At 48.8% G+C, this 27,010-nt stretch overlaps 1 protein-coding gene across 2 annotated transcripts; it reads left to right on the top strand.

Annotated features, from left to right (window-relative positions):
* The first annotated feature begins 1,230 nt into the window (after positions 1-1,230).
* Positions 1,231-18,840, top strand: LOC117973866 (NMDA receptor synaptonuclear signaling and neuronal migration factor-like). Of its 2 annotated transcripts, XM_059005523.1 has the most exons (16): positions 1,231-1,669; positions 5,014-5,075; positions 5,709-6,323; positions 6,725-6,800; positions 7,034-7,039; positions 7,436-7,504; positions 9,121-9,173; positions 9,262-9,351; positions 10,913-11,037; positions 11,121-11,204; positions 11,581-11,614; positions 11,934-12,004; positions 12,173-12,252; positions 12,356-12,458; positions 14,131-14,206; positions 15,438-18,840. In XM_059005523.1, exons 1-16 carry the CDS (start codon positions 1,599-1,601, stop codon positions 15,533-15,535), a joined length of 1,713 nt encoding a protein of 570 aa, XP_058861506.1. In that variant the 5' UTR covers positions 1,231-1,598; the 3' UTR covers positions 15,536-18,840. The 2 variants fall into 2 exon arrangements, with proteins under 2 accessions (XP_058861506.1, XP_058861505.1); XM_059005522.1 differs by lacking the exons at positions 7,034-7,039; positions 7,436-7,504.
* Positions 18,841-27,010: the final 8,170 nt, after the last annotated feature.

Here is a 27,010-nt window from a genome sequence, read left to right as displayed (position 1 = left end):
TCCATTCGATATTATCAAGAGCTTTAATTACAATAATAACTTGGAAAAGCCACTGCTGGCATTTGTCTGAAATGACACAGGCCATGTTTTGCACACGCTGTCGAAATCCCTTCTTAAATAAATGTGTTCTTTTTTAATACAATGGAAGCCCCCCGAAGGTTTGTCTAGTTCTCTCCCTCCCCTTTAAACAACGTGCCCTGTGTCCCGGAGGAGGAGAGACCTTTGGAAACAAGAGATAATTAAAAACGTCTTGATCGAAGACAAGATAACACCCTTGAAAGGACTAATCTGCTCACATTAATAATTAGACATGGCTCTGGGAACGATATGCTGCTTAAGAGTGAATAAAGCATATAATCTATGTGTCCGCATCGCATCTCCCTGGATGGGAAGAGAAGAGAGGGGAGGGTGAGTCATTGAAAGAGAGAGAGAGAGAGAGAGAGAGAGATGCAGAGAGAGAGATACAGAGAAAGATAGAGATACAGAGATGCACAGAGAGATGAGAGACAGAGCGATGCAAAGAGAGATGAGAGAGAGAGCGATACAGAGATGCACAGAGAGATGAGAGAGAGAGAGAGAGCGATACAGAGAGAGATACAGAGATGCACAGAGAGATGAGAGAGAGAGAGAGCGATACAGAGAGAGATACAGAGATGCACAGAGAGATGAGAGACAGAGCGATGCAAAGAGAGATGAGAGAGAGAGCGATACAGAGATGCACAGAGAGATGAGAGAGTGATACAGAGACACAGGGCATTTGAAAGCATGACGATGGAGAGATTCCATCGTGTTCTTGCCCCTGCACACTGCTAATAAAGTAAATGTTTCTTTCTGGAAGTGTCAGCTCTGCCAGGACAGTAGCTCAGGTTTCACTGGAACAGTCCTGTTAATAAAGCACCTGACCACGAGTCTGTGGGGTTTAAAACACATCATTAATAATGACAGCCTCCAGCCAGCTGTGCTCAGCAGCTCTCTCTACGGAAACCTTCAGATTTATAAAACACCGTACTCCGGCTCTCTCTGACTCTGTACCTATCCAATTCTCTCTTCTATCCTGTTCTATCCTGCTTCTCCTCCTCTGCCAGTACAGTATTGACCTTTCTGTACCTTCATCATACCTCTGTACCACATGGGCTGTGATGTTAAGCCCAGATCTCCATACATGGAGCCAGCTTCCTGCCTGCCTGAATCAATGCGGGAGGGGTGGAGGTGGAAGAGGAGGAGGGACTGATGTGAAAGAGAGATGGGGAGGAGTGTGTGTGTGTGTGTGTTTGCAGAGTGATTCGCTCAGTCTTTACTAGCAGTCCACTGGCGTGCTGCATCTTTCCATTATCGTGCAGCGACAAGGCTCTGGGCTGAGGAACAGAAGCAGGAGCTCCGAGAGCTGCCTTTGTCCATGAAATACTAGCCAAGGCAAACCAGGAGCCCTTCAGCTGAACCTTTTTCAAGGGACGGGAGAGGAAGACCAGCCGGCCCAGCTTTCCTGGTGCATTAGTGATTTTTTCTCTCTCTCTCTCTCTCCATCGCTCTCTTGGGTTCTCCTCTCCCTCGCTCAGTGGAATGAGCCCTCTTTTCGCGAGTGTTGTTTCCACTCCAGGATGGGAACTGCTGTGTCCAAAAGGAAAAATCTAAGGAGTGATGCGATATCGTCCGTGGCAGCCAAGGTTAGGTGAGTCGAGTGCAGTGCAATCCCGTACATCTCTGCTGGTAACAGAGAGAAGCATCGACAGCCATGCTGGCAGAGCTGTGTGGATCTGCACCCTTTCATCCACAAGCAAGATTCGTTTCTTGCTATTTCTTCAACTGATGCGATCTGAATGTATTCTGGAACACAGCAATCCACTCCCAAACTAGTTTGTTTTTTTTACATAATTATATATATTTTGCATTATTGTTAATAACCTTTTATGAATAAGTGGAAGTAGCTAACATTTAAAAGTGCTACAATAATAGGATGATACCAAATACTTAACTTACTGCTACAGCTAATAATGAACCCTACAAATAAAATAATAATAATAATAATAATAATAATAATAATAATAATAATAATAATAATAATAATAACCATATTATTATTATTATTATTATTATTATTATTATTATTATTATTATTATCATTATTATTAAAGCTGTACACGCTGTTCATGCGTGCACAGTTACAGATGGCTTGTTACTGTTTGCTCACAGACAGCTTTTAAAAGGTTATTTATTATTTATAAAGTTAAACAGCAATGCTCGCTAGCCCTGTACTCTTGAATGCTGGAGATTTCTGTTAGCATGTGCAGTATAGTTGTTGGGTTGTTTATTTTTAGGACGAGGAGAATAACTCTGGGCTTTGCCTCTGGCTACACTTCAGCCTGGGCTGAGGGGACAAGTCGCTGTGACATTTCTATGTGGTTGAATGGGGCTGCGTACATGCACTGAGAGATACCTGCACTGCATGGACTGAGAATGAAAAACAATATTATACAACCGTTCCCTAATTACACTGTGATAAGCGTGCTTAAAAACATGGGCCGGGCTTGCGTGCTTAATATGTGAGGCATACCGCTAGCAGTGTGCATCGTATACGCTGTGTGCATGCGGATGCATGTTTTCATTCACATGCAGCATGAATTGCTGTTTGTGCATTTTACAGAAATGCAACACATTGGTAATGTTGCAGCTTTTAACCACAGTGTGCATGTTTTTCTATGCCTTGGGTGATTTAGGAAAGCAGAGAAACAGACTCAGTATTAGACGTTTTGAGGAAGTCTTGTTCAAAGTCAGGAATTTGAGTGTTTCTATATTCAACACTGTTGAGTGTGGAGGCTGCAGTTCTTCCAATTACTAGCATCAAACTGAAGCTGAAGTGCAGTTCAAGTTTAAATGACCTGACATTCCTGCAAGAGGAATCGAGAGGAAACAGAGTATTAAAAATGCCAGCTCTACGGGGCTCACAAACCCACATCATCACCTCCCTGTTGCTTTCTCATGTTGGCACGCTTGGAGCTGCGTTTCCACTGCCCCCAGAGCCATTCTCGAGGAGTGCAGCACTGTCTCCTCACTAAAACGCATCCCAAACACACATGCGAGATAAATGCGACCTGCGCGGAACATACCCATCCCATGCATTAGCCAGCAGAGAGAGAGATTGAAGTGTGATATCAGCAACACTCTCTACATCATCGCGCGGCGTTTCACCCAAGCTGGTCATTCAAGTGTTAAAACCTGACTAAACGATTCATTTTCCAATTCGAGGCAAAGTGTTCTGAGCACTGTAAGTGAATAATTGAGGAGTGCGTCTGGGCACAAGCGCTTCAGCGGCAGTCTGATTTGAACATTCATGTGAACTGCACACTGTCAGTGGTCTCCACAGGGCAGTGCTGTATATGAAACGCTTCTCTTACCAATAAATACGAGCATGCATGTGGCTTTTCAAACCCCTTGCTGAGGCCGCACATGCATGTTAAGAGCAGCGCACACGCATGTTAAGAGCAGCGCACACGCATGTCAAGAGCAGCTCACACGCATGTTAAGAGCAGCGCACACGCATGTTAAGAGCAGCGCACACGCAGCTCTGCTGTTCAATGAACAGACACAACAGATGAGGATTGAATGAAGTGACTTCACTGCACACCTCCAGCACTGCTGCAATGCAATGACTCCCTGTCCGCTCACTGTGAGGCTGGGGGTTGCGGTTTCTGGGTCACAGCTGATTGCTATGGGACGGGGGAACATTCAGATATTTTAACAGGGCTCCGCTGGGACGCCTCTCATTTCTAGGTATGGAATGTGATTCAGCTGCTTTGTAACTTGACCCGCAGACCAGCTCCCAGAGCCCTCTGGTACCTCTCTTTACTGCTCTCTCCTCTGTCTTCTTTCTTCACCTCCTTCTCCCCATCCCTCTAACCTTAACGCCTGTCTCCTCCACATTGCTCCTGTCTCCTCTCTCTTCTAATACCTCCTTTGTTCTCCACTCTTCTCTTTGACCTGTCCCCCGCTCCTCTTCTCCGTCCCTCTCTCTATCCCCTGCTTCTCTTCTCCATCCCTCTCTCTATCCCCTGCTCCTCTTCTCCATCCCTCTCTCTATCCCCCTCTCCTCTCCCTCTCTCTGTGAGGTCCTGGCAGCGAGCCAGTCCAATGAAGCGAGGCACTTAGTGCACACGAGTGATTGCTCCTGCCCTCAGCTGGTTATTGAAGCTGCAGTTAAGCAGTTGTTTCAGGGATTCACAATGCCCTCTTATTCATGCAAATGACACACATTGAGCACATGGCGATTACCCTGACAGTGACCTCACAGGCTGCGGAGGGGGGGGGGGGGGGAGACGGACAATCAGAGCGGGGGGGGGGGGGGAGGGGGGGGTCAGTAATGAAATTGAAAAGCGTCTGTACTGTGCTCGCCTAGGTGAAAACGTTACCTTCTGCAGAATTCACATCGCCCTCGAATCAAATCAATCAAACTGCGGTTAAAAGTGCTTCCACCGAGACGGGCTCGTCAATTATTCAGTTTCGTTCCTCAAAACGCTTTGCGCTTTGTGTCTCAAACTGGGAAAAAAAATGAACTTCAAATAGTTTTAGTTTTACCACTTGAATGACGAGGGAATGCAAGGTTGTACTGGAAGGGCTGTACTGGGAGTGTGATCTGCACTGGGAGTGAGGGCTGTACTGGGAGTGTGATCTGCACTGGGAGTGAGGGCTGTACTGGGAGTGGGATCTGCACTGGGAGCGAGGGCTGTACTGGGAGTGTGATCTGCACTGGGAGTGGGATCTGCACTGGGAGTGGGATCTGCACTGGGAGTGGGATCTGCACTGGGAGTGAGGGCTGTACTGGGAGTGGGATCTGTACTGGGAGTGTGATCTGCACTGGGAGTGTGATCTGCACTGGGAGTGGGATCTGCACTGGGAGTGTGATCTGCACTGGGAGTGTGATCTGCACTGGGAGTGTGATCTGCACTGAGAGTGGGATCTGCACTGGGAGTGGGATCTGCACCCTTGTGTTCTGAAGTGTCCTGTGTGTTCTCTCCACAGAGCAGCTCGAGCGTTTGGAGAATACCTATCCCACAACCACCCTGAGAACAGGAACGGCTCAGGTGAGCGCGGCTTCATCCACTCTCTCACTGGCTTACTGACTTTGCAACGTGACAGTCTTACAGCATGTGTACACAGCAGGGACCCACTATACTGCAGACTACAACACAGATTCAATAGCACTCATTAAAACAAGCTGCGTAATCGGTCTGGGCAGATGTTCCACGAGAAGTCTTCGGGTTTAACGCTGCTTTTAGCAGCGCGTCCTACTTTATAATGATTTATTTTGATCATCTTTTCACAATCCTACGCTGCTTCCCCTTTCCGGAGACGCAGTTGGGAAAGTGGGTGTTTTTGTTTGTTTGTTTGTTTGAGAACAAGCTGAAATTTTGCTTTTAAAAATAGCTGCACTCAAGGCATCCGGAGATGAAAGCGCCATTTCGAATCGGTTATGCTTGGAGGCTTCCAGTTCTGTGCACCCCCAGCGTTTCCACTACTCCTCTTCACTGTTACTCATTTGTGTGGCTTTATTATCCCTGTCAGTGCTGCTGGAGCAACAAGCTGGGGCATCAGAACTCCCTCTGGTGCTTGTGTTTAAAATGCACTGTATTCAAAATACACAGCACTGTACTGAGCTTTCTCTTTGACCTTGAACTACACAGCACTGTACTGAGCTTTCTCTCTTGGTTTTCCAGATCACCTGCTTGCTGAGACGTTTATAGGTCAGGAATCATATTCCCCGGTCAGCCAGCAGCAGCACCATCACCACCATCATCACCACAACCAGCAGCAGCAGCAGCAGCACCCCTGCAGCCCCTCCCCAGCAGAGAACCAGCCTCCTGCCCAAAACAAGCGTCGCCTGTCCCTCATCTCCAACGGCAAGTTCGATCGCAGCCTCTCTGAGAAGGAGCGCCCTGAGCCCCCGCGGGTCTACACCATCTCCGGAGAGAGTGGGATGCTGGGGGAGAGCCTGGAGCTGGAGGTGCTGAAGGGGAGCCAGGAGCTGCGGCAGCCCCCTGCCAGCCACCACGAGCACCACGACCACGCCCACCACCACCACCACCACGCCCACCACCACCGCTCTCACACCCACCACCACTCCCAGCCGCTGCAGAGCACCAGCAGCACCCATAACATCAGCCACGCGGGCTGGGGGGGCAGCAGGCAGGGCTCCCGGGAGTGCTCCAGCTGCGTCAGGGCCCCCCAGATGAGCTCTCAGCACTCCTTCGATCTGGAGCACCTGCAGTCCCACGAGGGGGCTCGCCAGCGCAAGAAGCTGGAGAGGATGTACAGCGTGGACCGCGTGTCCGGTGAGCAGAGCTGAGCATGGGGGCGCCCTCGGCAGAAAAAGAGGGCTTCTACAGCATTAGAACAGTTATAAATTGTCTTTTATAATAAAGCCACTCTCAGACAGTGTGGTCTCGTGCACTACCACCTAACTAAAAAAAAATAAAACAGAGATCATGGCAATATCTAGATCTGTGCAGGTGTGCTTTCTTTTTACAATAAAACAAAAAGATTTGTAATCAGTTAGTATGTACAGTTGACTCTGTCTCTTCTGGTATAAGAGGGTCTTCTCGTTTCGCACTTTGGATGACGGCATTGCTTACCTACTCAAAGTGTGAACCAGGAGACCCTTCTATACTGCAGGAGACCCTTGTACTGGTTCAGGCTCTAATCCTCTCTTTGCCTTGCTGGTGTTCCCCTGCAGACGACGTTCCCATTCACAGCTGGTTTCCCAAAGAGAACATGTTCAACTTTCACACGGCCAGCACCACCATGCAGGCGTGAGTATGAACCAGAGAGTATGAACTCCCATACCAACAGAGAGATCGCTTAACGCATGTTACAATATCCATCATAATAAAATAGATCAAAGCATGTGAATAGCAGGAGGATTGTAAGAGGCGGCTGTCGCTCACCCCAATACCGATCAGCCGATGTTACTATTTTCATTCTAATAATGACTGACACTCGATCATTTTCTTTTCTTCTTCTTTTCCACCCGTCGGATGAACAGGATCTCGTAAGTACTTTTGATTTTTTTTGTGTTATAATATAACCCGAAACCATCAGCTGTACATTTCAAAAGGACGTGGCGTATTTTTCACATGGCCCTGCCTTTCTGTTAAAGATAACCTCATACTCGTCAGTATTAATCTCATGCTTGTCAGTATTTTCCCATCGAAAGCCCTGTGTTGCCACCATACCTCCCCTCTCTCAGCGCTGTCATAAAACACAGGCACTGGCCTCTGCTGCTGGCTCTCAAGTCAGAGTCAGCGGGTGACACAGGCCTTGGGCAAGTTTCACACCTTTATAAAAACACAGGGAGATCTGGCACAAAGGGTTACTGAAGCACAAACAGAGCGAGGACCGGACAGGGCTGGACTGAGATTTCTAAAAACCTTTACCATTTTATCAGGGCTTTCCGAGGCTGTGCTGAGAGAAAGAGAAGAAAACAGGAGAATGATTCAGCCGTTGTGATTCAGAGGTACAGTCGCCTGTCTGTCTGTCCTGTGCGATCCAGGCTCTGCCATGCAGAGAGGGGTCTGTCGCCTGTCTGTACCAGTGTACCGCACTGTCACTGAGGTCCTGTGGGGAGGAATGGTATCCACACCCCTAGACTCCAAGTCAATCCCTGTTCCTCATCCATTCCCTGTCTTTTTATAATCCAGCTGTTGTTTGTTCATTCGTCTGTTAATAATGTCTGTCTTGAACTTAGTGACAATGTGGTTTTGATGTGTCACTCTACGCGTTGTGAATGAGTTGCATTATTAAATATCCCCTCAGAGGAAACAATGAGAATTTACAAGCAGACAGCGCCGCAGCGCATATCAGTGAGGCTTTTACACGCCTTCAGTACGCACAAACGTGTAGGAGTAGAGAGGAGCCGCATCTGCAGAACCACTTGTAATACATCACTGTTTACAGACCGCGCTCGCTACAAGCAGCAGCACAATCACTCTCGTCAGTCTTCCCAGAACTGGCAGTGGAAACAAATAAAAAAAAAAAAAAAAACATTTGCTGGAGATAAAGCCCACTTAAGAACGGTGAGCGACACTGTGCCTGTCAGGAAACTTGAAGGCACATGAGAGCCCAGGGCTGCTGCTGTCTCAGGGCTGCTGCTGTCCCAGGGCTGCTGCTGTCCCAGGGCTGCTGCTGTCCCAGGGCTGCTGCTGTCCCAGGGCTGCTGCTGTCCCAGGGCTGCTGCTGTCTCAGGGCTGCTGCTGTCTCAGTGCTGCTGCTGTCCCAGGGCTGCTGCTGTCTCAGGGCTGCTGCTGTCTCAGTGCTGCTGCTGTCTCAGTGCTGCTGCTGTCCCAGGGCTGCTGCTGTCTCAGGGCTGCTGCTGTCTCAGTGCTGCTGCTGTCCCAGGGCTGCTGGTGTCCCAGGGCTGCTGCTGTCTCAGGGCTGCTGCTGTCCCAGGGCTGCTGCTGTCTCAGGGCTGCTGCTGTCTCAGGGCTGCTGCTGTCCCAGGGCTGCTGGTGTCCCAGGGCTGCTGCTGTCTCAGGGCTGCTGCTGTCCCAGGGCTGCTGCTGTCTCAGGGCTGCTGCTGTCTCAGGGCTGCTGCTGTCTCAGTGCTGCTGCTGTCCCAGGGCTGCTGCTGTCTCAGGGCTGCTGCTGTCTCAGGGCTGCTGCTGTCCCAGGGCTGCTGCTGTCTCAGGGCTGCTGCTGTCCCAGGGCTGCTGCTGTCTCAGGGCTGCTGCTGTCCCAGGGCTGCTGCTGTCTCAGGGCTGCTGCTGTCCCAGGGCTGCTGCTGTCTCAGGGCTGCTGCTGTCCCAGGGCTGCATGCTTGTCATCATTAGGTCTGGGTTTGTAGTTTTATATTCCAGTCTGTGTGGGCTCACTGGCTCGAGAGCAGCTTGCTTACACAAGGGGAGGTGATCCAGGGATGGGAATGAGACTCCCCCACTCTCACCCATTCCAGCTTTTACTGCTACGAGCTTCATTAGCCACAGTGTGTACAGCAAACAAACAGTGATTAAACCGGTGGTGAAGCCAGGAGTGGATCAAGCTGCAACGCAAGGGGAGGCTTACTGACATTGCTGAGAGAGGGCTCGTGTAAATGCTCACTGGACTGTCACGTGTCCCCCTTTCGTTTGTCAACAGAAACTTCCGGAAGCATTTGCGGATGGTGGGCAGCCGACGAGTGAGAGCTCAGAGTAAGTAAAACTCCAGGGTAAAACTCCTGTGAAACGTGTTGGCGAGCGCGTTCCTCCTTTAATTCCCATGGGACTGTTTTTTCTGCAGCGTTTGCGGATCGGAGAGAGAAGAGTTTCAGCCGGTCCTGGAGCGATCCTACACCCATCAAGACAGACTCCTTACACGACTCGGGAGAAAGTAGGTCCAAAGACACACAGAGAGACACGCACTGAGAGACACGCACACACACACTGAGAGACACAGAGAGACACACACACGCACTGAGAGACACGCACTGAGAGACACGCACACACACAAAGACACACAGAGAGACACGCACACACACATTGCGAGACACACACTGAGAGACACGCACTGAGAGACATGCACACACACACTGAGAGACACGCACTGAGAGACACGCACTGAGAGACACGCACACACACAAAGACACACAGAGAGACACGCACACACGCACACACACACACACTGCGAGACACACACTGAGAGACACGCACTGAGAGACATGCACACACACAGACACACACACACAGACACACTGACAGAGACACAAACACACACAGAGAGACATGCACACACACACAGAGACACACACACACACACACACACTGAGAGGCACACACACCACACACACACACTAACAGACACACACACCCTTCGTTCTCAGATAAATATTTTTTCACAATTAAACAAGGATGTCAGAGTGTCTTCATACAAAATCAAACATTCTATTCTGTTTTATTAAATTGCGTGTAAAATGTGTGAAACAGTACACTCAGGTCTCCTCTGGGAGTGGGAGATTGTTTGTATTTCTGTAATATGGTATATTGTTGAATATTATTTCGTTTTGAAGGTGAAGCTCAGGAGTACACACATCTAGAGCAAGCCTGGTTTCCATGGCGACGTGCCGACATCACAACAGGCCCAGTCTTGCTGAGCTCCCCCACAGATTTGCCCCCAGGGTTCAGCTCTACCCGGAGCTGCACTGCCACTGTACCCCCAGGGGGTAGGCCCGTCTCCATGGGAACCAGCCGTTTGTCATACCGGAGAGTTTATTAATAAACCAAACACTAGAATCAATGACCCTGCCACACAAGCTCACATGAGTCATCGAGCGGTCGAAGAGCCACAGAGAGACAGATAGAGGGGGCTGGAGTTGATGGAAAGAGATCGTTAACGTGTGCGGAGAGTCAAGAGTCGGGAGGCTCTGGGGCCCTGTTTTGTAAAGACATTAACAGTCATTTTTCTGAATAGCTACCTGTGCTGGAAACAGAGCTTTATGAATTAGAACAATAAATTGTGCAATTGAAGCTAAAAACACAGTCAGTATCTCTGCATGCAGCTCCCCCCCTCTCTCTCTCACTGTCTATATCTGTGTGTGTGTGTGTGTGTGTGTGTGTGTGTGTGTGTGTGTGTGTGTGTGTGAGGCTGTCAGTATCTCTGTATGCAGCTCCCCCCCTCTCTCTCACTGTCTATATCTGTGTGTGTGTGTGTGTGTGTGTGTGTGTGTGTGTGTGTGGCTCTCAGTATCTCTGCATGCAGCTCCCCCCCTCTCTCTCTCACTGTCTATATCTGTGTGTGTGTGTGTGTGTGTGTGTGTGTGTGTGTGTGTGTGGCTGTCAGTATCTCTGGATACAGCCCCCCTCTCTCTCATTGTCTATAGCTCTGTGTGTGTGTGTGAGGCGGTCAGTTTCTCTGTATGCAGCCCCCCTCAGTAATGCCCCCTCTCCCATGGCAGGTGCGGACCTGCAGGCATCGTGCGGGGCGCTGGACGAGGATTTTGAGGACCTGGACTGGGAGGCGGAGAAGGAGCTGGAGGCAGCGTCCTGCGAAGGGGACGACTTTGTGCCTCCCAAGATCATGGTGAGCAGAGGGTTAACGGTTCAGACCCTAAACTAATAAACAGGCTGAAGTGAATCTGACCCTCGCTGTGCTCCCCTTCACAGCTCATCTCCTCCAAGGTTCCCAGGGCAGAGTACATTCCCACCATCATACGCAGGGACGACCCCTCCATCATCCCCATTCTCTACGTGAGTACCAGCCCAGCCCAGGGAGGGATCTGGGGCAGCTCCAGCCACTGGCACCCTTCACTACAAAGCTGCCTGCACAAAAGCTGCAGGCCAGTGAAGCTCAGGTGTGTCTAATGGAGCTCACACTGAGATCTGGAGTGGCTCAAGCTGCTGTGCAATGGCAGTCGTGAGTCACGCACTGCAATCTCACAGCTCAATTGGGTTCATATCAATGAAAGCATTACAGCCAGGTCTTTAGTGTCTTCCTGAAGCTTACACACCCTACACTTTCCTTTGCTATACTTGATTCTACTGCTGCTGTTGTCATGTTTGTAGTGGTGGTTTGGTTCCTGGGCTCTGTGTTCACAGATTCTCATTCAGATCTTTCTCTTTTCAGGATCACGAGCACGCTACCTTTGAAGACATCCTCGGTAGGTTGAACTCTGTGCTACCCGGACCTGGAGCGTGCGTGTGTGCCCATTTCAAACAGCAGGGGCGCTTACTGCATCGTTGAATAACTGATAGAATAATCTCCGGCACTGAATCTGTACATCAGAGGGGCACTTTGCAATGAAATGTGTCAGTCTGACACAGTGTGCCCATGCTGGCTGTATTTATTTTTTAACCACCAATGACTATTAGTGATGTAGAGCATGCAGCGCATGTTCAAGTTACAGCACAGTGTGTGCATTTTCCTGTGCATCACCGCACTGTAATTGACATTGTGCGTTCTTGTTTTTTCTCTACCAGAGGAAATTGAGAAGAAGCTGAATATCTATCGGAAGGGCTGCAAGATCTGGAAGATGCTGATATTCTGCCAGGTGGGTTGTGTGCTGGGCACCGCTCTCTGTCCTCTGATCTGCTGTTCCCTCCCTCTCTCTCTCTCACACTCCTCCCAGCCATACCTCCGGGCTCTCCCCTCCTCCTCCTCCCTCCTTCCCCTCTCCCCTCCTCTCTCTCAAGCTCTTGCATTGCTGTCTCCTCCACAGGGGGGACCAGGCCATCTCTATCTGCTCAAGAACAAGGTGGCCACCTTTGCTAAAGTGGAGAAAGAAGAGGACATGATCCTGTAAGTAGTGGTGTGCAGTGGGTTTGAACACATGGTAGCAGGAGGCAGGGGTGCCTGTGCTTGCGTCAGCGTGCTGAAACAAGCTCCCTTCTCCCTCTCGTAGCTTCTGGAAGCGCCTGAGCCGGCTGATGAGTAAAATCAACCCGGAGCCCGACTTGATTCACATCATGGGCTGCTACGTCCTGGGCAACGCCAACGGAGAGAAGGTAATCTTCAATGAGGGCCCTTCCACTCCGCTCCCCAGGAGGGACAGACAGCATGCCCCTCAGTGCAGCTCTGCAGAGTCAGTACAGATTGTTGGAGATGTTCTTCTTTATTCCCTGCTCCCCCCTCGAGCTGCAGAGGGACTCTGTGCGTGGGTGAACATACTAATGTGGCACGGCAATGGTGTGCCAGTGTTTGTGTGTCCGTGCCACTGTGAAACTGTATGAAAGTGTTCCCCCACGGTCCGTCTGTCTGCCTGTCTGTCTGCCTGTCTGTCTGCATTGCCATTGTAGTGTCACTGCCTGTCTGCAGTGCCATTAAAGATCACTGCACCAAACAAGCGCCACTAATGTTAATTCAATAAAAAGGGTTGAAGGATGGCTCCCAGCACAGCCCATGCATTGCTGTTTCCCCTGGAGGAGATACAGATCGATAGCTCACTCTCCTCCGAGGCTGCGGCTGTCTTGTCACTTGCCGGAAGATTAATTGAGTAAACTTTTTTTTTTTTTGGACATAAATACATACATCTCGGGTCGCTTTTTAAATTGAATTGCCGGCTCTCTGGGCACATTATCTTAATGGCTTGTGGCTGGAGGTCAGAGTGTGGTGTCTCTTGGGAGGAGCAGGGATGTAATAGGATTGCGTGTCGGAGCTGTCTCTCTGAATATCAGGGCTGTAGCATTGTGAGCTTACAGCATCCAGGACACAGTGAGACACAGAGACACACACAGATACACACACACACACACACACACACACACACACACACACACACACACAACACTCTTCCTTTCAGCACTGACCCGCAGCACTGATTAAACACAACGGACCAGCCGGGCACCGGCATGTTAAAACAATGCAGGCGGCTGCATGAAAAACAAACGAGCAATAAAGCAAACCTCTGCGTTGCGCTGCATTTTGAAGTGGCGATTACTGCTCTCAGAAAGCAGCTTGAATGCTGTGCTATTTATAACTGACAGGATCGCAGAGAGAGGAACGCTTTGCTGTGCTGGAACACTGTGTTTCAGAGCCGGCGTGCATCAGCACTGAGGGGAGCCGCTTGCACTGTTTCAAATCCTGTCTGCACCGGGAGGCACCAGGGTTTACAGAGACAGATTTAGGGATCTGTAAACCTGCCTTCATCCGAGAAGGTCAACGGTTGCTTTTGCCGCGGAGGTGCGCTGCACAGCTAAAGAAGAGTCCTATTGTGCATGGAGCCTCTGCAGTGAGGCTGAGCTGTGCAAGTCATTTCAGATCACATCAGCTGCATCCCGTTTGTAACAAACTGCTTATGAAAGCATTAGCCCCCCGTCTGTGACGCTCGCTTCTATTCTAACATTTGATTTGCGTGGCGTTGCAGTTTCTAATGCCTCAGTGTAAGTGCTTGTATGTTATGCTGTATACCAGCACACCTCCGAGTCCTGTCCAGCACAGTGTGTTATTAATAATAATAATAATAATAATAATAATAATAATAATAATAATGCGTTTCTGACATCGAACAACAACAATCAGAGCTGTTGAATGCTTGCAAGTCGATGTTCTGCTATTTTATATTGTGCTCTCTCTCTCTCTCTCTCTCTCTCTCTCTCTCTCTCTCTCTCTCTCTCTCTCTCTCTCTCTCTCTCTCTCTCTCTCTCTCTCTCTCTCTCTCTCTCTCTCTCTCTCTCTCAGCTCTTCCAGAATCTCAAGAACTTGATGACCCCTCACACCATTGTCTTTGAATCTCCTCTGGAACTCTCTGCGCAAGGTGAGTGACCTTTTCAACACCCCCGCAGCTGTGCTACTGCAGCCCAGGGCACAGGGTCCAGTTACCCTCCCCTAACCCTACCCCTCCCCTCCCCTAACCCTAACCCTCCCCCACCCGACACATCAACCAGCTTTCATTTGATGATCAGAAATGCGATTAGTGTGCATGAGAATACAGCCCCCCCCCCCCCCCCCCCCAGGCTTGTTCCATTTCAAAGGTTTGCAGAGCAGGAAATGTTCTTCCCATCACACTTTTGAGATTTGCGATATTTTATGTAACAAACAAAAAAAATTGAATAAAAAATAAATAAAAATTACTTTGATCATTGCCTGTGCCATCAAAATGTTCCTGCAATTACATGCAATTATCACATCTTCATTACTTTCTGAGACCCCTGCGCAGGAAATGTCACCATTTCTAATGTAATTACCAAGGATTCCCTGTTGATTTCTCATTGAATTTTCTATAAAGTGAAATGATCAGTTCACGGCACATCTCCCGAGTGCATTTAAAAGAAATGATAATCCTGGTTTTAATAATGTCCTGTAAAGGCTGTGGTCTAAGGGTTCCTCTCCCCTCCCTTCCCATTCCCTTCCATCCCATTCCCTTCCATCCCATTCCCTCCCTTCCCATTCCCTTCCAATTCCATTCCCTCCCATCCCATTCCCTCCCTTCCCATTCCCTTCCATCCCATTCCCTTCCATCCCATTCCCTGCCTTCCCATTCCCTCCCTTCCCATTCCCTTCCATCCCATTCCCTTCCATCCCATTCCCTTCCATCCCATTCCCTTCCAATTCCATTCCCTTCCATCCCATTCCCTTCCATCCCATTCCCTTCCATCCCATTCCCTCCCTTCCCATTCCCTTCCATCCCATTCCCTTCCATCCCATTCCCTCCCTTCCCATTCCCTCCCTTCCCATTCCCTTCCATCCCATTCCCTTCCATCCCATTCCCTCCCTTCCCATTCCCTTCCATCCCATTCCCTTCCATCCCATTCCCTTCCATCCCAGTGTTCATTTTCTACCAGTAAAGTGCATCTGTCCTGAGATTCCTGAACACAGCAAAGCAGTTCAGTGGTTGAGTTAAAGCTGAAATCCTGTAAGCATGAGAAGGAACGCGAGGATCTCAAAACCTTGTCCAGTCAGGTCCTGATGCTCCCGATGATTCGGTGTGTGCCCTCTGGTCCTGGTCTCTGAGCCGTCGTGACCTCCTCTCCCTGTTTCCATTGCAGGTAAGCAGGTGATCGAGACGTACTTCGATTTCCGGCTGTACCGGCTGTGGAAGACTCACCAGCACTCCAAACTGCTCGACTACGACGACATCTTGTGACGCGGAGGACTTTCCCACCGAGTCTGAAGGAATCGGTGTGAGCTGGATCCACGGGAGTTTTATCCTGACACAGCGCTGAAGGGGTTTGGGAGTGCGCGTCCCACTCGGTTTTTTTTTTCCCCTGGAGAGCGCGGCGTCGTGTGCCGGAGCCTCCGTCTCTGTCCACACCCCGCCCCCTCCGAATCAAACGCTCGTTAACATTCCCAAAACGGGAGCGAGCTCGGTGCCGTGGAGCGGAGGAACAGCGCAGACTGTAGCGGGAGGGGGAGTCTGAACCCCTCCCTCCGAGTTCGTCCTTCATCTTCGAGGAGTTTGTTTTGAGGCTAAAGATACAGAGAGGTGGAAGAGGGGCGACTCAGGAGTTCCTTCAGGTCACTAGTGGACCTTTAGGGTTGGTTTGTTTGTATTTTAATATATTATATATAGATATATAGCTATAGAAGTATATACTATTTTCTTGTAAAAGGTTTCATAGCTGCAGTTTTAAAGCTCAGGTTTATAGAACTATCTGGGATAGCTGACTTGTTCACTGGTGGACTGCCCTGGTTTGAGGATAGCAGGTTTGGTTTTTTAAGACGAAGGCGAGGCTGTATAGCGAGGGGGGTTCCCTGGGAGGCTGCTTCCATGACGGAACAACACCTTTCATTCTAGTTGCAATTCTGCAGTCTGCAAATTAATATAGATTTTCTTTTTTGTAGGCACTTAAGTAAAAAAAAAAAACTGTTAATCAATACTGATTAGCTGCAAGTCTGTACGTGGTGCAATTGAGACAAATCCCCATTCGGTAGAGGTTAGGAAATTTGGTGTGTGTTTTAAAGACGTAGTTAAATGTAGATGTTTGGTAACTGTATCTTCCATTGGTAGCAAAGACGCGTGTTCTACAGGCAAGGCTGCGCAGGATCCTCACTGCTTTCTTGGGATTTCACTGGCAGGATGCTGTTTTGATTCTTGTACTGTTTTCCATTGGCCCCCCACCCCCCCCATCGTCCCCTGACATGCAAACACTTTTACAAAAACTCAAAGCCTTTCCCCTGGTCCTAAAACCAGGACTTGCACCGTCTCCATTGAAAGACATAACAATCCTACCTTCATTTGAATTCTGAGACCTAATAAAAAATATCAAACACGTATTTATTTACTGAATTTCTTAAAATGTGGACTACAAAACCAAGAGCAGACAAACGTTTTGAACAATTCTACTCATAACGCAAACCAGAACCTGGACCTAAATCCTGTTACCCTTCACACACGTCACCTTCACGTAAAAACAGATCTAAACAAATGACAAGAAACGAGGATTGAGAAGCCCATCAATACTGAACTCTGGCTCCGTCCTTCGACCCCCCCACCCCCCTTCCCGTCCTGTAAGGATCTTTACAGACAGGGTGGTCCAGGGAGGATTGCTCTGCACATGGTCAATGGAAACACTGTGCAAACGCTACTGAAGGACTGGCCTGCCTGCTTGTATGTTAATAGCAATAATGTAGTGCTTTGTGTGCTCGTCAGAAGCCCTGGATCACTTGTGCTAAATAAGCGTGGCCTGACCCTGCTGGGATAATCTGAGGGTTTTCACTCATCTCTCTCCACAAGGCTGACGTTGTTTTCTGGCCCAGAGGCTGGCTCTTTGGCCCCTGGGCTTTCCTGTTTGATCAGCCAAGTCTGCAGAGACGAGTGTCCCCTTCTGCAATCCCTTTGATTTTTTGATCATGCATTGTTTTGAAGTAGCTCTTCTGTGTTTGGTAGGAATAACTCAGGTTTGAAATATCTTGACTGTATTTGAATCATGTTTGTTTGTGTGCTATTTACAAAATGCCCCCCCCCCCGTCCCTTGAAAGCGAGGCTGCTGTACTGCCCGGTGCCCTCTCCTGCACACCTGATTTCATTATTATTTCTATAATGAAGGGCTCCCCTCCCCATTGCAACCTGCCAGAAACCTACCAGTCTCAGCGCTGACAGGGGGAAGAGGAAGGGCTCTGCGCAGTGGAGGATGCTGGGAGATGTAGTTCATTTAGCAGGATTGGGAGGTTCTAATCCTAAAACAAATATAAAGTGTCATTACTGACACTGCATTAACTCTGCAGTCACTGCTCTGTGCCATAATAACAGTATTATGACTTCCACAGCAATCACAAGCCATTCTCTGAAGACACTGTGTAACTGTGGGAGCTTTCGGTTTCGCTTGATTTGAATGGCTGTTAAGAACATTTATGAACAGTTATGAACGGGAGACCTGGGTCACCTTCAAGGGGCTCCTGGCTTATCGGACTGGACTGGACTGTTCTGACAGGTACACCGTAGTGGCTACCCAGTGTGTTCCACGTAGCAATAGACAAACTGTGGTGAGATTACGGGACGATTTGAAACCTTTCTTTATTCGTTTGTGTGCCAGCCTGTTCCTTGGGAAATATTTATTCACAGATAAGACATTGTAGAGAGAAGGACGGTGGGTGTAGGGGCTGGGGTTGGGGATAGGAGGAGCTTTTCTTTGCTTTTATAAAATAAGACCACGTAGGAGACCTACGTGGTCTTATTTGAGCCCGTGGAGACCGTGGCGCGATGGTGCAGGGTTCGAATCCAGGTGCCTGCCCCCACGCACTTTCAGGTGTTTGTTCATTTTGGCTGAACGGCTTGTTTGGGTCCAGGCTGGGTTTTTTTTCTCATTACAACGACTCTCCGCTTGAGTGAATTTCCGATGCCACGCTGCAAACAACAGCGAAGGCGACTGAGCAATGACTCTTCATCTGAAATGAAATGCCTGATGACGTGGGTCAGGAGCGACTGGACCTGCTCTGTATAAAAGCAAAGAGAAGGGTAGCGAGTGCCGAGCCTCGCTTTCCTGCAGCGTTTCAAACAACACTTCAGGGCTGCACCAACCACCAGCCCCGGGTTACTTTATTGATTTAGATTTCTATACAAATAGAAACACGTGTACAAGTGGATAGCATAGCTTAAATAGAAAAAGTACGGTAGGATGAGTATTAATGTGACATTTCTGAGCTCTAAAGGGTTCCGCTTTTCGGTTTGGGGCAGTCCCGTCCCAAACACAACAGAAGAGGTGTGTTTGTTTGTTTTTTCCTGTATGGTAATAATGATAATTATTATAATCCTAATAATATATTATATTACATTATTACTGTAAGCATAGAGCATATCTTAGTATACAGCACTGTATAAAGGAAAGAAGAATATATTTGAAAAATAAAGTCTTCTGTTGCTTCTAGGACTTGTGTTCTACACGGTACAATACTGGCACTGTTGTGTCAAAGGTTTTTAAAGAAGTTTTTAAGTAAAAATGTAGAGTTTCAATCCAACGACTTTGTCTGCCTCTTCTTTATTACTCAACACTCTAATGAACCAGCTGAGCGGAGTACTCTCAGAATCACTACACCGTGCTTAGCGATGCTACACACAGGGCTGAGACTGGGGTGTACAGGGTTCAGTCATGAGCGATGCTCACTACAGACACACAGGGCTGAGACTGGGGTGTACAGGGTTCAGTCATGAGCGATGCTCACTACAGACACACAGGGCTGAGACTGGGGTGTACAGGGTTCAGTCATGAGTGATGCTCACTACAGACACACAGGGCTGAGACTGGGGTGTACAGGGTTCAGCCATGACGATGCTCACTACAGACACACAGGGCTGAGAAAAGGTTTGCTATCCATGTTCTAGTTTAGAAAGCAGATCAAGTCTATACATTACACACTACACTTCACCTGCTTGTACAGTGCTTGGCAACGTGCTGCATGCTTTCATCATAAGAAATTCATATTGACAAAATGCTTGTCAAAATGCTGTGTGGTTCTGGGCGATTGTGTGGACGTTGTTCGGCTGGGAAGGTTTACTGCCATGGTAAAAGGTTTAGCTGCTGTTGGCATTTGATTTATTCATGTGTTGTCTGCATACACATCCCTCGTGTCACCCATCACACAGACACGAAACTGAAAATGAAACAAACAAGCCTAGAGCAGGAGCGCGGACGTGCCGAGGTTCAGCGCGAGGCTTTGGACTTCAAGAAGAGGGCGAGCTCAGAGAAGAGTCCAGGCTGGATTCTCAGATAGAGCAAGCTCTCTCCCTGCAGCGATCGCCATTGATTTTCCTCCTCGGAGCTGCAGCTCACGTGTTCTTTGTGATTCAGTGGCTGCTTTGGGAATGTGTCAGCAGCCCTGGGAGCCAAGCGTCTCCAAACCCCTTGTCTCTTGAGCGGCTCAGTGTTTAAGCCTCTGCTGATTGTATTTCCATTCTATTCAAGTAACAGAATACATGCCCACCGGCTAAACAAGTAACCAAGTCCCTGAGAACAATGAGTGGATATCTGGAAATATAAATATTCTTCAGACTAACAGCACACGCTGTTAGTCCACTGTGTCTGTGCAGGGCAGCGCTTAGCGGAGAGGACAGGCATGGGCGTCACATCAAAGCTCTCCCCTCTCCTAATCCACACACTGCCCAGGGCCAGGCTGAGCAACACAGACACAGACAGGCCTGGCCACGCATTGAAGGACTCTGCTATTAACCCAACATTAGACCAGTCAGTCATCGCTGACTAGTCTTCAGCTGGGTTCTGAGAGCCCGTCACCCAGAACTCTGCATCACTGCTCGTGACAGAAAGGGAGGGCTGGGTCTCTGTGGTCTGTACGGCATCACTGCTCGTGACAGAAAGGGAGGGCTGGGTCTCTCTGGTCTGTACGGCATCACTGCTCGTGACAGAAAGGGAGGGCTGGGTCTCTGTGGTCTGTACGGCATCACTGCTCGTGACAGAAAGGGAGGGCTGGGTCTGAATCCACTTAGAGACTCAGAGACGCTTTGAAGTTTCAGGGTCAGCCTGCTCAGAGAGCTGATGCAATTCTTACAAAAATAGCTTTTTTGTTTTGCGGAGCACCGAGAGGGCGGCAGATGAAGCAGGATTTGCAGCTGATTTCCACTCCTGTGCCCCCTTCATCAGGTCAGAAAACTCAGCCTGCAGAGTTTTTGACTTGAATGAATCGATATATTACATTTGAAAACGCTGGCGCGCAGCCTAATAAAACACATCCTTTCGTGGCGTATGAGTCCATCCCTCCTCTCCCCTGTCAACACACTCAGGGTCCAGCTACAGACCTGGCAAGAACATTTCACGAATCGCAATGCGAGCCACGTCGCTAACGGCTGTGAATAATTATTCTGACACATGTTACCCAAGTATTGGCAAATGTCAAGCGAATTTTACACTTGACCGAGAGAGAGAGGGATAAAGGGCTCTCATAAACAACAGCCTGCAGGGAACGGTCAGTATGGCTTAGCATCACTCTCTGACAGCCAAAGTGAGGTCAGTGAGCCTGACTGCAAACCAGACCAGACCAATAATGACTGCTAATCCATCAGACAAACACAGTCAAATACGAACGCTCATTTATTAACTGGTGACTGGTTTAGAGTGTGTAACGTGTGTGAGTGAATCAGTACAGCCTGGTACGATCAATGCCAGCCTACAGCATGTGCACAGATGTGTTGTCATTATTAAAGACATTGTACACTGCAGAACCGCACACTCGCCAGCTCTCATCTCTTCTGGGGTGGTACCCAGCGATCACTTTGTATCGTACAGCACTCTGTACAGTATGCCCTCCTGCAAGGCTCCCATGTCTCTGGTAATGCAATGCGAGAGAACATCATTTCAAAAGGTCTACAAGCATGTGCCAATATAAACTCTTGTGCAAAATGAAGCGATTGGTACAATTTCAAACTGTGATTTATGTGATTCAATTACTGCAAGAAGAGCAAAGCAATTTCATTTCTTAATGCAGTATTTATGAAAGAAATGAATCAAAATCACAGGACAGAGTGTCTCCAAAAAAAATAATTTAAAAAATGTGCACACACTGTCATGGCAACAATCATTATCATTTGAACGCTCCTGTGGTTGCTGTGTGGTTTGTTTAGTTTCTCCTTTTACTGATGATCTCTCAGTGAGAAATGTAAATTACTGCACTGTTTGAAATGAAGCCAGCCTCAGTCACCTTACCCTGGAGTGGAGCTGTGAACACCAATGGAACGCCTTTCTTTAAAACACAGCTTTACATTAAAGTGAGTCAAAACGGGCTCATTTCCAGACGTGGCTGAGACCTGGACTGCACAACCAGTCCTAGAGAGCCATCCTACCCCAGGTTTAACAGGCTTAATCAAGTCCTTACCAGCTTTAGGAACTGGGTAAGGGGTTCAATCAAACAACTTAACTGGTTTATCTAGTCTGGAAGGGGCAGAGGAGCTGGTCTGTGGACCGCCGCTCCAGATCAACGATAGCCTTCCGACGTTTCAAATCTGCCGCTTGGAGCCTCTGATACAATGCCAGTCCGCACGGGGCTAACAGTGGAGGACAGCGTGCTCATTTTAGTTCTGCTTAATTACTCCATTCTGTGCTGCTGCGAAGGATCCCCTGGGCAGCAGGCAGCCAGGCAGGCGGAAAAGTACAGCTCACCTGGAGCCCGTGCCTCTCTCTGACGTCAGAGCGGAGAGAAGCGGGAGGGGGGCTCTGGGGACTGCAAAGCTTTTCCAATCTAGGTCACCGGCTGCAGCTAGCAATTCTCTGGAGTGCCAAAGCAAATGTGAACCCCGTCCAGTAACTCTCCACTCCGATCACCTGCATGGAAACAACGCCTTATCAGCAGCGCTTTTCATAGCAAAGCAGAGAGAAAGCACAGCTAAATGCATGAACTCATTATCTGTGAACGGCTCTCTCTTGCCTGCACGAAGCTGCTGTCCACTGCTAGTTTTGCACAGTAACAGTTACTGCTTTCGTAAGACAGTTGTGCAAACGTTGTGCTCTGGATCGGCTCAAGCTCAGTAATCAGATTACGTTCTGAGATATTTTTTATTTATCAGCGTCAGTATCTCTCAGGGAACGCTGTTGTAATCACAGAGCGGCCACACTTTCCCATCCCAGCGCCATCCTCTATAGGGTGGGGAGGAGAGCGGATCAATACTTATCTGTGCTTCGCAGGTCGTCTTTCACAGACATGATATATGAGGAAACGCTGATGGCATTTGCTGTGGAAGCAATGAGGCGCGTTGTTTCTGATGGGAGCTGGCTGTCCTGATCGCAGGTGACGTGCACGGGCTGGAACGGGGAGGGCTGGGGGGTGCAGCTGAAAAGATCAAATCCAGCCCGTCACCTTCTCTACAGAACGGGGAGGGCTGGGGGGTGCAGCTGAAAAGATCAAATCCAGCCCGTCACCTTCTCTACAGAACGGGGAGGGCTGGGGGGTGCAGCTGAAAAGATCAAATCCAGCCCGTCACCTTCTCTACAGAACGGGGAGGGCTGGGGGGTGCAGCTGAAAAGATCAAATCCAGCCCGTCACCTTCTCTACAGAACGGGGAGGGCTGGGGGGTGCAGCTGAAAAGATCAAATCCAGCCCGTCACCTTCTCTACAGAACGGGGAGGGCTGGGGGGTGCAGCTGAAAAGATCAAATCCAGCCCGTCACCTTCTCTACAGAACGGGGAGGGCTGGGGGGTGCAGCTGAAAAGATCAAATCCAGCCCGTCACCTTCTCTACAGAACGGGGAGGGCTGGGGGGTGCAGCTGAAAAGATCAAATCCAGCCCGTCACCTTCTCTACAGAACGGGGAGGGCTGGGGGGTGCAGCTGAAAAGATCAAATCCAGCCCGTCACCTTCTCTACAGAACGGGGAGGGCTGGGGGGTGCAGCTGAAAAGATCAAATCCAGCCCGTCACCTTCTCTACAGAACGGGGAGGGCTGGGGGTGCAGCTGAAAAGATCAAATCCAGCCCGTCACCTTCTCTACAGAACGGGGAGGGCTGGGGGGTGCAGCTGAAAAGATCAAATCCAGCCCGTCACCTTCTCTACAGAACCGCCGTTCTACCCTCTGCTGAAAACAGCAGCTCTACTACTCTGTATCAAACACACGCCCAGCAGTCTTAAAGTCACAATATAGGATTTTCACATTGGGTTTAAAGTACATAACAGTACTGTAAAACACTGTGTATAGATTTATGGCAACAAATATATGCAAATAAAAAAAAATGATGTGTATCCCGTATGCAAACTCAGGGCACTGATTATGTTAATTTTGCGGTAAATGAATGGAATGTCTTCTCCTTCCTTCCTTCTCTTCCTTCCTTCCTTCCTTCCTTCCTTCCTTCTCTTCCTCCTACACTGCTAATGAGAACACCAGGGCAGGCTAGGAAAAGCACAGCACTTCAGAACTAGGAAGCGTTTGGTTAAGTTGCGTTCTGAGAGGAAGGGCTCGTCAGAGCTGACACAGATCTGTGTGCTCACGGTAAACTGCTCAAGAACAGTCAGTCCCACACAGTATCTAGAACAGTCAGTCCCACACAGTATCTAGAACAGTCAGTCCCACACCGTATCTAGAACAGTCAGTCCCACACAGTATCTAGAACAGTCAGTCCCACACAGTATCTAGAACAGTCAGTCCCACACAGTATCTAGAACAGTCAGTCCCACACAGTATCTAGAACAGTCAGTCCCACACAGTATCTAGAACAGTCAGTCCCACACAGTATCTAGGTCAGACTAGGAGAATGTATAGAGGAAACAACTGACAGCAGAGCCCCTTCATTCGTGAAGGGCACAGACCTACCAGGGACCAAGTACTGTACCACCCTCAGATCTGAATACTGCCAGCTCCATATCCCTGTCTCTTATTAAATCAGATCTGAATACTGCCAGCTCCATATCCCTGTCTCTTATTAAATCAATCTGAATACTGCCAGCACCACATCCCTGTCTCTTATTAAATCAGATCTGAATACTGCCAGCTCCATATCCCTGTCTCTTATTAAATCAGATCTGAATACTGCCAGCTCCACATCCCTGTCTCTTATTAAATCAGATCTGAATACTGCCAGCTCCATATCCCTGTCTCTTATTAAATCAATCTGAATACTGCCAGCTCCATATCCCTGTCTCTTATTAAATCAGATCTGAATACTGCCAGCTCCATATCCCTGTCCCTGTCGATCTGCAAGACTCTGGTATAAGCAGTATGTGGGAGACACTGAGACACTGGAAGAGGTGCAGGACAAGCAGTTGATAAAAGCTTTATAAACTCTTAGTGAAAGTGGATGTGACGATGATCTGTGCTGAATGTCACGGGCCTAAAATAATTTAAAAAAAAAAAAAAAACTATCAAAAATCAAATCTCAGTAAAGGGAGGTAGAGAATTCATAATATTCGTTAGCTACACGATGGACTATGAACCAGTTTGACTTTTACTTTTATCAGTGCGCTCACGGAATGCAGAGAATTCCAGGGAGCGTTCACCATTCCATGACCTTGCCAGCTCCCATCTCCTCTATCTTAACAGGCTGATTGAATCGGACCGTATGGGATCTCTTGAAGACATGATCCCCACAGCGCAGCCCCTGGAAGCTCCTGCCAGCCGTTCTTCTCGCGGTTCATCCTGGCAGAGCTCGTAAATCGGCTGTGCTCACGAGGCACTTCTTTCAAAAGGAACACAGAGACGCTCTGGAGTTTATATTACAAAGCGTGTCATTATTCACACCTGCGCGAGACAGCCGGAGAAACTAGAACACGTACTTCACCTAGAGGCGCTGCCCTCGCCCCAAACTCATTTGTCAACGCTCGAGGCGAGGCAAAATAAGAATGATTTGCTCCTGAGAATCCAGCAGGCAGTGGTGCTCAATCATCTTCAGGGCCGGCACTGCATTGTATCAGCATAACTCCCTCTCCAAGGACATGGGCGTCAGCACTGAGACCATGAAGCAGGAGCAGCAGCAGCATGCTAGAGTCCTCCCAGAAGATGGGAATTCTGCCTACAGAGACAGCCAGCAATGAGATTCTGAAGCCACTGCCTTATCTGAAGCCTTATTCTCTATAGCCGCTCCTTCAAACAAGCCTGCCTCTTTCATGCAGAGGTTACTGTGGTACAGGGTTCGGGTTACAGGACCACTGAGCAGTCTCTGCTCCCCCCTCCCACCCCCGCCCTGTTTGATACTCTTGCTTTGATCTCACTCCCTCCCCTTCTCTCTCTGAAGCTCAGTCTGTTGAAAGCAATGCCAGCTCATTTGAATTAAATTAATGGAACAGCGTTGCTTATTCAGGATGCCTGTTTGAAATGCAGAAGCAGCCTGGCAAGAAAAATATTAGTACATGAAATAGGATTGAGAGAGGAGAGAGAGGAGGGAGTGAGGAGGGGGGTGAGAGGAGGGGGTGAGAGGGGGGTGAGAGGAGGGGGAGAGGAGAGGAGGGTGAGGCGGGGGGTGAAGAGGGGGGTGAGGAGGGGGGGTGAGGAGGGGGGATGTTAAAGAGTTATTGGATTTCTATTAGCGAGGGGGCAAGACGCAAACGTGGCAAATGTCTCATTCATTTTTAACACAGCTGTCCAATACCAACCAACATCAATAAATCCACATCACTCTGCAGAGCCTCCTTCAGTCTGCTGCTGTGCCCCCGTCTCAGCGTCCTACTCGATGAGAATAACAAGCCATGCCAAAATGAAACCGGGGCGCGTACCCCAGAGACAAGGTCGAGTTAACAGGTGAAAGTGCAGTCACTTTGTTTAGCTCTCTGTGAAAGAGGGTTTGTACACTGGCTGGTTGTGTTGACTCGCCGTGCTCGCATGCTGAGTTCTCGAAATGTTTTTCGCTGTGTTTCTGTCTGTTGTCCGGATTTCAAAGCGGCATTGACGTCAGACTGACGTTCTGTATTATTACTGACGTTAATAATAACAACAGCAATATAAATGATAATAGTAATAATAATAATAATAATAATAATCAGTACTGTTTTGGAGTGCTGTGTTGCTCTCGGATGTGATTGCTAATTATTTAATCAAACCGCTGCCTGCGTCTCGTTTGTCATTGCTGCGTCCACTCTCTCTGATCAGCTCACCTGAGCGCTAATTACCTGCGCTGCCTGGGACTCAGGGCCAGGAGGGAGCGGCGTTTTTAGAAGACCCTCTCCCCCTCCCGTCCCTCGCTAGCAGTGAGGTCACCTTGACTGAGATGGAAACCCAGCTTACGGTTTGAAATGTGACGCGTTTCTGATTTGAAATTCCGAGCTTCAGTTGTTGAGAGAAGGAGGCGCTTTTCCCTGTGTCATCACCAAACGTTATCTACTCATTTTTCCCTTTATTATTATTATTATTATTATTATTATTATTATTATTATTATTATTATTATTATTAGTTTATTTAGCAGACGCCTTTATCCAAGGCGACTTACAGAGACTAGGGTGTGTGAACTATGCATCAGCTGCAGAGTCACTTACAATTACATCTCACTCGAAAGACGGAGCACAAGGAGGTGAAGTGACTTGCTCAGGGTCACACAGTGAGTCAGTGGCTGAGGTGGGATTTGAACCGGGGACCTCCTGGTTACAAGCCCTTTTCTTTAACCACTGGACCACACAGCCTCCCTATCTGCCTTGTGGAGACAAATCTCCTTGGAAGGTAAACATCACCCCCGTCCCCCGTCCCCCGTCCCCCGTCCCCTC

The sequence above is a fragment of the Acipenser ruthenus genome, chromosome 31 (assembly GCF_902713425.1).
Source record: "Acipenser ruthenus chromosome 31, fAciRut3.2 maternal haplotype, whole genome shotgun sequence".
Taxonomy (NCBI): domain Eukaryota; kingdom Metazoa; phylum Chordata; class Actinopteri; order Acipenseriformes; family Acipenseridae; genus Acipenser; species Acipenser ruthenus.
This window is presented reverse-complemented; position numbering and strand designations above follow the sequence as displayed.

Coding starts and splice junctions, on each gene's coding strand:
- LOC117973866 (XM_059005523.1), top strand. CDS start 1,599: ATGGGAACTGCTGTGTCCAAAAGGAAAAATCTAAGGAGTGATGCGATA. Junction 1,670..5,013: donor TCCGTGGCAGCCAAGGTTAG/GTGAGTCGAGTG, acceptor TTCTCTCCACAG/AGCAGCTCGAGCGTTTGGAG. Junction 12,459..14,130: donor GCAACGCCAACGGAGAGAAG/GTAATCTTCAAT, acceptor TCTCTCTCTCAG/CTCTTCCAGAATCTCAAGAA.